Source organism: Suricata suricatta, chromosome 9 (assembly GCF_006229205.1).
Source record: "Suricata suricatta isolate VVHF042 chromosome 9, meerkat_22Aug2017_6uvM2_HiC, whole genome shotgun sequence".
In the NCBI taxonomy this organism is placed as follows: domain Eukaryota; kingdom Metazoa; phylum Chordata; class Mammalia; order Carnivora; family Herpestidae; genus Suricata; species Suricata suricatta.
The window spans coordinates 56,122,097-56,134,736 of NC_043708.1; the positions used below are offsets into that span (position 1 = coordinate 56,122,097).

The following is a 12,640-nucleotide window of genomic DNA, read 5'->3' on the forward strand; positions in this document are numbered from 1 at the left end:
TCTTGGCCCCTTCCTGCTTGTGTGTACTCTCTCGTTTTCAAAAATAAGTAAAGCTTTAAAATATATATGACTTTTAAGTGTACTAACCTGTCTCTTTTGGTCATTCATGTCCACTTCCAAGAAAGAGGGTACATTCTTGGTAAGATAACCAAATGGGCAAAACCCATATAAAACACTAGTTTTGAACCTCAAAGCTATTGGGAAAAGTGAAAAAACTAACTTATGGAGTCGTATTTATAGAAAACTAGCTGATTTTATTATCATCAATACCAAACAAGTCTTTTAAGTCAATTAAAATTTATTTAATTAAGCATAAAGTTACTTTCACATTTGTCTACAACCATAGTAAATACAGTTCTTGGCAAAAAGACAATCTTTGGAGTCTAAAACATCCCCAACTGCAAGATTACATATATAAAATTCCCATTATTGTTTATGTGATAGTGGATTCATTAATCAAATTAAAATAATTACACTATCCAGAATAAAATAAAACAGAAATAATTTACTCATAAGATTCATATTTAAATCATCTTTATTTACAAAATACTATCCTGAGAATTATAATTCCATTAAGCTTCAATTTGAGCAAAAGTATAATTACTTAAGTAACAGCAGTTACTTAAACTGAAAATGAGAGAGAAGTCAAAATTTCTTTTGAGGAGAGATCAAAAATATTGTCAAGTTTCTTGTTGTGGTTCTGGATGTTCAGTAGTAGGCTCATTTGAAGGTGGAATCAACCCTGTTTGGAACTCACTTCTACTTTCTGGATGTAGGGGTGGGGGGAAAAATCCAGGTCTTGGGGGAAGATAATGAGGAAAACCTCTCGGTGAATAGACATTTCTCACTGTTCAAAGAGATTGGTAAAAGACATTTTTTAACTTTAAGCACCTGTACGACAGCCCTAATAAATGATTAGCTTATAACTTATAGTACCTATATTTATATTGAAAACCTGACACCAGAAAAAATTACTAGACCTAACAAATGAATTTTTACAGCACTGAGAAAAAAACATACTCTCTTCAACAGCATAGGATTGAAGGGAATAGCATTTATTTTAGACACAATCTTCATTCTATAAAAACCTAACATCTTAACATTTTTGAAAAGTGCAGAAATAATTTCAAAATATATAAACTTTACTTTTAAAAGTTTTCATGTAATGTAATTTTCACCAGACTTAAAATCAGATCCGTAATTCCCAATTCTAATTGGATATTATCCCAAAACATTTAGTTATATCGAAGACTGCCTTGGAATTCCCCAAAATTCACTTCAATTCACCTTAAACTCTAAAATAGAGGAGGAATGAGGGGAAAAAATAACCACATCAGCCACATAATAACCTTCTGCCTAGTGTTTGGTAACCATGTATGTATTCTACAGAAAACTATAGTTCCAAATGGCAATGTATAGATATAAAAACAAAAACAAAAAAAATCATTGCTTTTTTTCTTATGTGAGGCTATGAAAAAATTTCAATAAATTCAACAATTAGTCCAAACACAATAAACATATGTTAGGTTTTGAATAAGTAGGGCTGCAGAGGACCTACTTATTAAAAAGACTTTTAAAAATGCTTTAGCCACTAATTTTAATGCTAAAATATACATTGTAATTATTTTTACTAACTTATGCAGTAACCAGTTTCTATCAAATAACGTATAAATAATTGTGATCTAACATAAGATTGCTACAAAAAGCCAATGATTTTCCCAATTACTGAAACATAGAGTAATTCCCGTATCATTAGGATGAATCAAGTTGAAGCCACATTACTATCTACTAATAGCTGGCTACCTTCCCAATTTGGAAGAATAACAGAATACTTGCAGTGAGAAAAAATTTACTACATGAATAAAAAGTAGAATTATATCTTTGATTTACTCTATAAAACACATATTAAGTTTAAAGAAAGAAAACATACCTGCAAATGGAGGATGTGGTAGGCCAGGGAAATCCCTTGGCGGAAAAAAATCTCGGGGAGCTCCATACATGCTTCCTGGAGGAGGTGGAGGAAAAGGAGGCCCTCTTCTCATGAACGGGCCCCTTGTATCCAGTGGAAACAATGGACCCCTGATTGGAGCAAGAGGTGGAGGAACAAAGCCAGGACCAGTTGCTTCACTTTCGGCAGGAAGAGATGAATCAGGCACATTTAAATTCTATAACAAATTGACATACGGCAGTCATTAAAACAACAGCAAATTTGCAATACTATTCCTGAAAACCTTGGGTTTAAATGAAAGCACCTAAGCACCTCAACAAAAAGCAGTCTATGACAGTCTTAATAGTCTCCAGAGAAAGATTCACTTTTCTACATAAGACAGACTTTTGCTATCACAAATACTAACTCAAAAGAAAACAGTTTTAACCAAAACAAAGTGATATTCTGGCTAAAGATAAAACAGAGGGAGTGCCTGCATGGCTCAGCAGGTTAAGCATCCAACTCTTGATTTCAGCTGTCTTGATCTTAGAATTTGTGAGATCAAGCCCCACATTAGGCTTGCACTGACAGTGTGGAGACTGCTTGGTATTCTCTCTCTTCTCCTCTGCCCCTCCCCCTATTCACACACTCACACTCTCAAAATAGATAAATAAATAAATAAAACTTTAAAAAAAGAAAAAGGATAGTTGAAGAGTACCAAAATATACATTCTTTATGAAGCATGTAAAAGAGGAAGTTTATACTTTCAACATAAAGTGACCAAAAGCAAAAATTGTAAACAAAGTAACAAAAATATACTTTAAAACATTGAAATAATAATCCAAGGGGACAATCCAAATTCTTGCCTAACTTTAGTAAACTAACTCAAGCTTCTAGTCTGTAAATTGTACTTTCTCACCATAGCATACAATCCAGAAAAGACACAGCTATAATGCTATGCAGGAAGTACACATATTTGTCAACATGGGAGAAGTAGTTTTATATCAACAACTATACTGGTAGCTAAACGTCTATTCTCATAAACCAAGCGACTGGAAAGCTCCTGAATACTTGGATAAAATTCCACTTTCAATACTTACACCAAGGTCGTCTTTGCTATCATTTCTACCGGATTCCATTTCTGAAGACATTGGCCCATCTAAACATAAAAGTTAAACCAATTAAAATACATGACTCATCATTCAACTGGTCATTCCTAGAATACCTCCAGATCACAAATTGCTGATATTTCCCACTCCCCCTGTCAGTATCTAAATCAGCCTGACACCAGCAACTGCATTAAGGCCACAAGAACAGCTTCAGATCACTGGAAATTTTGGCACATTCAAAGTTCAGAAAAGGCACATGGTGGTGATTTCTGTGGCTTGTTCCTCAGCAACCCTGCTGTTAGAGTATCATAAGGAGATTTTTGGAAGGTAGCACCTCTCCCCTTTCTTCTTCCTTTCCCTCTCTTTTCTCCCTCCCTCTCTTCTTCCTCCTTCTTTTCACACTTTCATTCTACTTCCTAATTCCTCCACCAGGTAACACAGACCAGCATTTGAACTTAGCCATTATTTGGAATAAATGCTCCTGGACTTTGTTATTATCAATAACAGCTCAGTCTATGAAAAGGTAAATTCAAACAACCCTTTCACTGACGACCACCTAGCCTTGCCTAGCCGTATCACTATCCCTGTTCTTGTCACTGAAGCTTCCAGTCCTCTGGTCTAACTCTTCAGTCTCATCCTCTCCTCATTTTCTTCCCTAATAAACTGGACGTCAAAGTCCATTACTGCATCTAGTCATCAATGTCCTTACCCAACTGGCCTCATTTCACATGTGCCTGACAATTTTCCAGCCCTAGATAAATCCAACTCTCTGATTCCACTCTACCTATACCTGAGCAACTTAGCATTTCTGGGGGTAAAATATACCACAGATTCATGTACAGACAGGCACCGCTCCAAACTGATGGATTTCCAGCCATACTTTCATCTGCTCAATGATTAACCTTCTTTCTGTGTCTTTCAGACCACATTTCTCCTCAGCACTTTAGACCTCCATTCTTTTCAAACCTGCCACACTAGTCCCTTAGAAACTCCCTTAACTTTTTGTAATCAAACAAATGAATGTATCAGCAACTATATTCTGTCATCTTTCCTATTATCATGGAAGAGGATTCTTCTGAATGATCTTTGACCCTGATTTTGTGCTCAGAATCCCAGCCGCACAGCTTCCTCAGAGATCTTCCTCCCTGTTACCGCCCTTCTCCCTTTCTGCTAAACCCATTCTGTTAGCAAGTCTCTCCCAACTACTACTTAAAAATGAAACAGAAAAAGAAAATTCCCCTACAGCTACCCTTCTCTTCTGTAATCAATAATTGTTCTCTATATATTGTTTAGAATGCCTCTCATTTTGTGCTGCTTTCAATCTATTTACAACATCCATTACTCCACCAAAATTATCTTAGGTGAAAATTAAAAGGCACTTTAGTCCTTATTTTATATTATTTTTCACCCTTGTTGACTACTCTCTCCCTCTTTAAATCCTCTCAGCCTTCGAATTTTGTGATGGTACCCTTGTTTCTCCCTATCCTTCCTTGCTAATCATCCTTTCTCAGTCTCTTTGGTGGGCTCCACTACCTCTGACCACCCTTAAATGGTGGTCTTCTCAGAGTTCTACCTCAGCCCAATTCTTTCATTCTCTCTTGAGAAATCCCATCCACTCCTACAGCTTTAATTTAATGTATACTAATAATGACTTCCAGATGTGTAATTCAAATCTAGATGTTTCCCTTAGGACCTAAAAGCTTGAACCACCTACTTAAATAGGCATACAAGTGATCACAGGTGTTGCTAATTTTTTAAGTTCAAAATGTAACTTCTAATCTTTCCTGTCAAATGTTCTGCTGCTCCTTGTTGTCTCAGAACAATGAACGGCCCAGATGCCACAGCCAGGAACCTGCCATGAGGCAAGACTCCTTTTCTCCCCCGCACTCCCACATGCTTTCAGTCCTAAATCCTCCCAATTCTATTTTCTCTATGTCTGTTCACATCTATCTCTCCTCTCTGCCAAATCACCACCCTCACTCATGTAGATTCTTGTCACAGTCTCCTAAAAAGTTACCTTGCGTCTAGTCTTGACTGCTCCCTCCAATCTATTCACATAATACAACTACAGTAATTTCTCTAAGCTACAGATCTGATTACATTATTTCGCATTTTTAAATCCTTTAATGTGTCCCCATTACACTGTGAATATGGTCCAAATTTTGACCAGGTTTGCAAGGCCCTAAGAACTCTATGCACTACTTAACCTCTTCACCACTTGTTTCAATATTCCCTGACTCACACACCCCAGGTAGCAGCCATTATTTATTAGGACGTCTTAACTCTTAATAGCATCTTTAAAGATGCTATTTACTTTCTCCTAGAACATTAGTGCCATCATTTTCATTCAACTAATTCTGGATATCTAATTCTCAGCTTGGATGTGCTCCAGGATCATTATGACTATCCCACATTCGAAACACCAATACCTCATCTTCGTGAGTGTCCCATATCGTCCTATAGCATTCTGTATTCATTATTTTTCTTACTGTATAGTATAACTGCATATAGGTCTTTACTAGACTTCAAGCTATAAGGAATGCTGAGCTCTATTCACTGCTGAAATAACAGCAACTATCACAACGCCTGTCAAATGGTAAGTTTTCTATAGATGCTTAATGCATCAAAGGTTAGGTTCACTACTATCTCATTTCAATAACATTTAGGGATCAAGACCATGGCTCTGGAGACAGACAAGCATGAGTTCAAGTCCTACCTCTGATACTTCCTACCTGAGCACCATTTTGAGTCTTGATTACTTCATCTATAAAATGAAACAATAGTGGCTACATCGTAGGTTCGTTGTGAAGATTAAATAATTTAGTTTCGTTCAACAAATGTTTTGAGCACTAGTGCTAGTCAGATTTTAATGTGTTTCAATCAGAACTGTCACTATTCTCATGTGACATATACTGACAAACCAATAATATTATACATTGACAGAACTTTTACAAAAGTTTATACAGAACTTTTCTAATACTTCAACACATATTAATTCACTTAACCTCATAAGACTTTGTCAAATGAGTAACATTTCAGCTTTATAACCATTATTCATCAATGACGTGTGCTCTTCTCTGTTTTTACTGACGCTGTTCATCATGACTGACACAGATCCCCACCTCTCAACCAGTTTTTCAAACTCCCTCAAAAGCAGCTCAAATGCCACTTCCTTCATGGAGTTTTCCTTGATCCTTCAACTAGATGACAGTTCTCTCTGTGAACACAGCATTATTTTCTAGTGGAACTTACTGTTCTGATCAGTATTAATTAAAGATATAGACTTCTTTCTCTGTCTTTAAGTACTAGCTTCTTACAAGCAGAAGCTACACCTTATTATAATTACATTATCTGCCATATCAGATATGCAGATACATACTTTCTAAATAGTAGGCACTTAAAAATTATCTGATCAATTGGATATTGTTCAATAACAAAAAAAAGGACATGTAAAAAATTTTAAATAGCATTAGTTTAAAAATAAGTAAAAATTTGAATTAATGGGGGGAAACTATCTCAAAATCCAAAAAGTTAGAAAGAATTTATTTAATTATAAGAGAGAATCCAGGCAACACATCTGCTTCTTTGCTTATTATTCAAAAAAGATTGGTTTTCTACAATTATAATTATCAAATAGGCAATGCCTACCTCTCTGTGAATATATACCCTTTCCTGAGGAAACCTTCTACTAATAAATATATTTTAATTTTCTATTTACTTTTCATCTTTTTAATGTTAAACACTTCTGACTTACACACTGGATATATATATTTCCCAGCTTCAGTGAATTTCTGTGAGGTGATTTAAAGAAAAGAATGCCTAACAAACAGTAGGTTACTCAGTAAATGTTAGTTAAATCTATGTAAGTAAGAAATGTCTAAATAAGGTAACTGATTAAACCAGCAACAGAGCATGCATCAAATTATTTTTCTGATGGATTTTCATATATCTAGCTTACCCTCCCTGTTTACAAAACAAGATATATGTAAATGGACTGGAAAACTGTTAAAAATTAATCATGGAACAGAGTAAAATTTGCCATCAGAAGTACATACATTAAACCCATTACAATAATGCCCGAACCAACTATTAACACATACGCAGATGTCATGGATACATACACTATAACAAGGAACATAAAACCAGAAAGTTTTCAGGAAAGATTTTGGCCTTAAGAGCTATTAGAGGTACGGGCGCCTGGGTGGCTCAGTCTGTTGAGTGTCCGACTTCAGCTCAGGTCATGATCTCCTGGTTCACGAGTTTGAGCCCTATGTCTGGCTCTGTGCTTGAAAGCTCAGAGCCTGGAGCCTCCTTCAGATTCTGTGTGTGTGTCTCTCTCTCTGCCCCTTCCCCACTCATGCTCTGTCCCTCTCTCTCAAAATTAAATAAACATCAAAAAAAAATTTTTTTAAGAGCTATTAGAAGTAGAAGTTACTAGTCCTTTTTTTAGCTCTCAGTTCTTTAGTGTATCATCATTATTAAAAAAACACATCGCATACACAAAGTGTTTCTTACCCAATTTATCCAAAGATGGCACATTAAAACTTCTGAGTTCTGCTGGCCCAGACAGTCTACCAGAATTAGAATAAAATCTGTCTTGCCTTTGTGGAGGAAGAGCTGGATCAGAATATGGTTGGCCTAGAAAATAAGTTTTTAATTATTTTCATTAGTATAAAAATAAATCAAGTTTACTTAGTTTTAATGTACTGAGTGTAGACATTTCTCTTGCTTCCTAAAAAACTGACCCATATTCTTGGTAGACAATAGTAAGTAATTTTAGGAAAATTATTTATTTACTAAGGGCAATAACATTACCTTTGTAGTAAACACAAGTATAAAATGCTACTCTAGATTTTTAAGGTTTCAGTTCAGTGCAGGAAGTAAATACATCAACATATCAAAAACAACACTGAGAAGATAGCTACTGACAAAGAAAGAAAAAAGAGAGTATGCTGTAAGCATATCAAGAAATTTAGCAGAATAGACAATGATAAAAGAAATAGTCACCAAAGCAGAAAGTATTATTCAGAGGTCATTAATGATCAAATTTTCAGTAACATCAATATTTTGGAATTCATCCAAAATGAAAAGGGGAAGATCTTTCAATAGATGAATGGAAAGTACACAATGCTCAGATTAAGGACACCTGGATAGACACAAACCTGGGCAAAGACTCTGACTCACGTGCTTCTACAGCTAACTGCCTTTGTCCCCAGGTGTCACTTATGACAAAATGGTCATTCCTGGGTCCTTACAGGACTCCTCATTCTTGAAAAGATGTAAGTAGTCTATCTCATCTTTGATACGCAATGGTAAATTTTGATATATTAGGCATGCATATGCCAAACTTCAAAAAATAAGAGGAAAGTCAAAGGGGGTAAGTTATGTGACTCTCTCTTATCCAGATGGATAAGGAAAAACAGCTGCAAACTGCCTTCCATGACTATTCTCAGCAGTGATTCATAATGTGAACTCCAGACAGTGTTGGATATGCCACTCCTCCTCTGACTCAGCCACAGGGGAACGTACTGACACACCTCTCCCACACAAAGCCATGAAAACCACTTGCCATCAACCAGAGTTAACAGAATTATATTTAATAAGCTCCCAAGGGTCAAAGGATGTGAATTAGGAGAGAAAGATCTGGATAGTCTCAGGCTCATTTCCTCCCCCTTTTGGAATCTTAGCAAAAAGCTGTCTCTATGGGTCTGAATTAGCCCAGTGAAAGAAAAGGCTAATACCAACCACTGAGATCTAGAAGGAGTTTTCCCTTTCACTGAAAACATGGAATTAATTAAATGGCAGATTTCAGCAAAGGGATAAAATGGGTAAACCTGAAAACTTCCTAGCTCTTTCTTAGTCAAGTCTCAAGATACTATACCACATAATTATTTTGCTCTAAAATACGTCTTCACAATATCAGCAACCTCATGAATACAAAATTTTGCTACAAGCTTACTATTTGATAAATCATATACCCATGTTGCCCTCCACTGGCCAAAATAATTAACTCCTTAAATCTAGCAGGGACTATTGTGTCCACAGCAGTTGTGATACAGAGTTGGTTTTGATACAGTCCATGCTTTAGTAGTCTACTGGTGACAGAAATATATACAATGTGATCAATGCCTTAATAAAAGAGGTATACAAATTATATGAGTGGTAGCCTATTGAATTCTGATTGGAGGAATCAGAAATGGGTGTTGTTACCAAAGAGGTAAAGTTTGCCCTGAGAGAAAATCATAGATGACAAAGTAAACAGGGTATTCTGATCAAACTCAAATGTACACAAACATACACACACACACAAATACATATACACATGCAATATGAGAAAGCCATGACCAATGAGACTAAAATACAGAAAATAAAGACAAATGGTTCCTTGCTTGCTTGCTTACCTTTGTTTTTTTATCAACCTTATAAGGGAAGACATGATTAAAAAGAAAGAATGGGAGAATGAAAAGGATCAGGGGGGAAAAAATGAGTAAAGGCTGCCAATAAGTGTAAAAGCGTTCAGAAGCAGTTTCATAAACTAAGAATTAGAATAACCCAAGATGTCTATGTTAAATGAAAATGCTGTTTATCTCTTTTCATTCCAATTCTTGGACTGTGATAGCTCCCAGGGTACCTATTTTCATACTCTGGGGTTCTATCACACAACAGAAATATCAAGTTGGTGAAAAAGAGAATTATAAAGATGGATAAAGGATTCGGATTTTTTTTGGTTTAATACTGCCTAATAATCAAGTACAATAAACATCTTCATTCACAACATGAAGAAATAGTTTATTCTAACAATTAAGGAATTTAAATGGAATGAAAAGCAAAAATTCCAGAAAGTAGATGATAGTAGCATCAATACGGGTAGGTTATGAGTCTGGAATAAAGAGACCAATGGTATAGAAAGAATGTCTAAGAAATAGATGTATGCAAATATGGACATTTAAGATAAAAGTAACACCTCACACTGATGAACCAATATATAATATTAAAATAACTGTCTATTCAATGGAATAAAATAGTCTTCACACTAAACACTAAAACAGAAATAGAATCCAAATTAAAAACTTAAAAAATTAAAACAAAACTTTAAGGTTTTAGAAAGAAATAAAACCTAGAATATTATTTTGATCTAGGGACAGGTCTTAAAACAAAAATTCCATAAAAATAAGCAAGGATTAACTTACCTATAAGAAAATGTGAAACTTATGTGTAACAAGACCATGCATACTAACAAACCAAGAGAGTATTTGCAAAAGACAAAAGATAAGCATCTAAAATGTACTAAGAATTCCTATGAAGGGGAGCCTGGGTAGCTCAGTCAGTTAAGCATCCAACTTTCACTCAGGTCATGATCTCACAGTTGGTGAATTCAAGCCCCTCATGGGGCGCTCTGCTGTCAGCAAAAAGCCAATTTAGGATATTCTTTGTCCCTGCCCCTCTCCTGCTTGCATGCGTAGTCTCTCTCTCTCTCTCTCAAAAATAAAAATAAAACATTAAAAACAAAAAGAATTCCTATGAAGCAGGAAATAAAATGGGTCAGGCAATATACAGCAAATAAATACAGGTAATACAAATGACCAATAAACATGAAAAGATGCTAAAGCTTACTAATCAAAGAACTACACATAAAAAGATAAAAAATTTGAACTTACATAGTGTGCTTTTTTCTTTATGTTTTATTTACATTCTCTCTCTCTCTCACACACACACGCGCGCGCACACACACACACACACACACACACACCTCAAGCAACTATTGGCATGCAATTCTAGGAGGTAATAGACAAGATTTTACAACATTATCTTTGTTTCTGTTCCTTCTTCCATAAAATGGAAGTAACACTCCTGAGTGTTAGAACAATTAATAAAAAGCACTTAACATAAGAACTGGTGCAAAATAAGCACCTAAAGTAACTGTATGATAAACTTTTTATATTAAAGTGTAATATTGACTGGTCCCATTCAAATTTATGACAATAAATTTCAAATACTAAACAATGCCCTGTAATCATACTACACTCCAGTGGAGTTCCTTCACTCTCCTAAATGGCTACGGTGTGTGTATCTTTTTTCTCTTTTCAAATCTCTGACAACTCCCTCCTCTCATCCCAAATCAGTGATCTTGCCACACCAAGAAAACTGATGCAACTAGATACCCTCACTCACCCTTACCCAGTCTCTACATCTGTACCCACTTGTCCCTTCCTTCTTTTTAAAATGAATAAAGTGACTTAGTTCCTATCTAATTTGTCACTTACATTCTGGATCCCATCCTTTCTGTTTACAACTCAAGTGTTTCACTTTTAAAATTATACTCTCTCCCATACATCATCATTCTTGCATTATTAAGTAAACATGTTGCAATATTTTCCATCTTTAAAGACAAAACAAAACAACAAAGAAAACCTCTCCCTCACAGCTACTTTCACTTTTACTGAAAGGAAAGTTTTTCAAGAAGTCATCTACATTTCTCCCCCTTTTCCTAATCTCTCCTCAATCTACTCTCTTCATGAAGATTGGAATTAAACAAAGATTTTTACAGTTATTTAAACATGTATTTGGTAACCTGTTGGCAAATACAACCAATACAAATCATTAGAATTTATATAGGTTCATTATACAAGAAGAGATAATAATACAAGAGATATACACTCCAAAACAAGGGGTAGCCCAAAAAAGGTAGAAACAATTTTTAAGCAAATACCATCCCCTAAGAGGATAAAAAGCATCACTGATGATTTCAGGACACATTACTAAGTATAAGATGACTCCAAAATCTCAACAAAGAGATCAAAATGGGCCTAACTTAAGACAAACTCTAATTCCGTCAAAGGAATCTTGTCTAAAAGAATGTTCACAATGCAGTACAACTGTCTACGTAAAAGTTTACAAATCAGATCCAGTGAAGTAAAAATCTATGCCTGCATTTCTAATGCTATCTAAAGTTGGGTTTATGCTGCTTTTGTTTCTCAAAGTAAAATTTAAAATGATCATCATCAATTTGGATCATCATCAATGTATCTCTAATTTTTCAGCTCTTCAAGAGATATAGCATGTTTTTATTTATTTTCTTTAATGTTTTTTATTTTATTTTTGAGAGAGAGAGAGAGAGAGACAGTGTGAGTATGGGAGGGTCAGAGAGAGAGAGGGAGACACAGAATCCGAAGCAGGCTCCAGGCTCTGAGGTGTCAGCACAGAGCCCAATGTGGGGCTCGAACCCATAAACAGTGAGATCATGACCTGAGCTGAAGTTGGATGCTGAACTGACTTGAATCACCCAGGTGCCCCTAAAGCATGTGTTTTAAACATCCAAGGCTTAAGACCAGATTTAATTCATAATATTATCAAGATGGAGCTGCTAAGTCTCTTTGCTACCCCTCATAGAACATATCTACTCCAAACTAGTAAGAGATAAGCAATGACAAAAATAAGAGAAGCCACATACATGCTATCGCTCTTTAACAGGAACTCTAAAAATATTAAAGCTCAAAGAAGTAAAGGAGGGGAAGTGACATAATCCTCCTTTAATTTATATCTGTCTCTTCTAAGTAGCAGAGAATTAAGATTCTTTACTCTTCTCTGCTACTTCTCCCTGTTG

General features: G+C 35.4%; 1 protein-coding gene across 8 annotated transcripts in view; it reads right to left on the reverse strand.

Moving 5' to 3' along the window:
• Window positions 1-235: 235 nt before the first annotated feature.
• Window positions 236-12,640, reverse strand: part of MIA2 (MIA SH3 domain ER export factor 2) — a 100,761-nt gene continuing 88,356 nt past the window's right edge. For 6 of the 8 annotated variants that reach the window (XM_029951228.1, XM_029951231.1, XM_029951235.1 and 3 more), the window contains 4 exons: window positions 7,552-7,674; window positions 3,028-3,086; window positions 1,931-2,165; window positions 236-847 (listed from right to left, as the gene is read on the reverse strand). In XM_029951228.1, coding sequence (XP_029807088.1) covers window positions 681-847; window positions 1,931-2,165; window positions 3,028-3,086; window positions 7,552-7,674 — 584 coding nt within the window. In that variant the 3' untranslated portion in view covers window positions 236-680. The remainder of the gene's footprint in view (window positions 848-1,930; window positions 2,166-3,027; window positions 3,087-7,551; window positions 7,675-12,640) is intronic. The other 2 variants (XM_029951234.1, XM_029951230.1) reach the window with 1 other exon arrangement.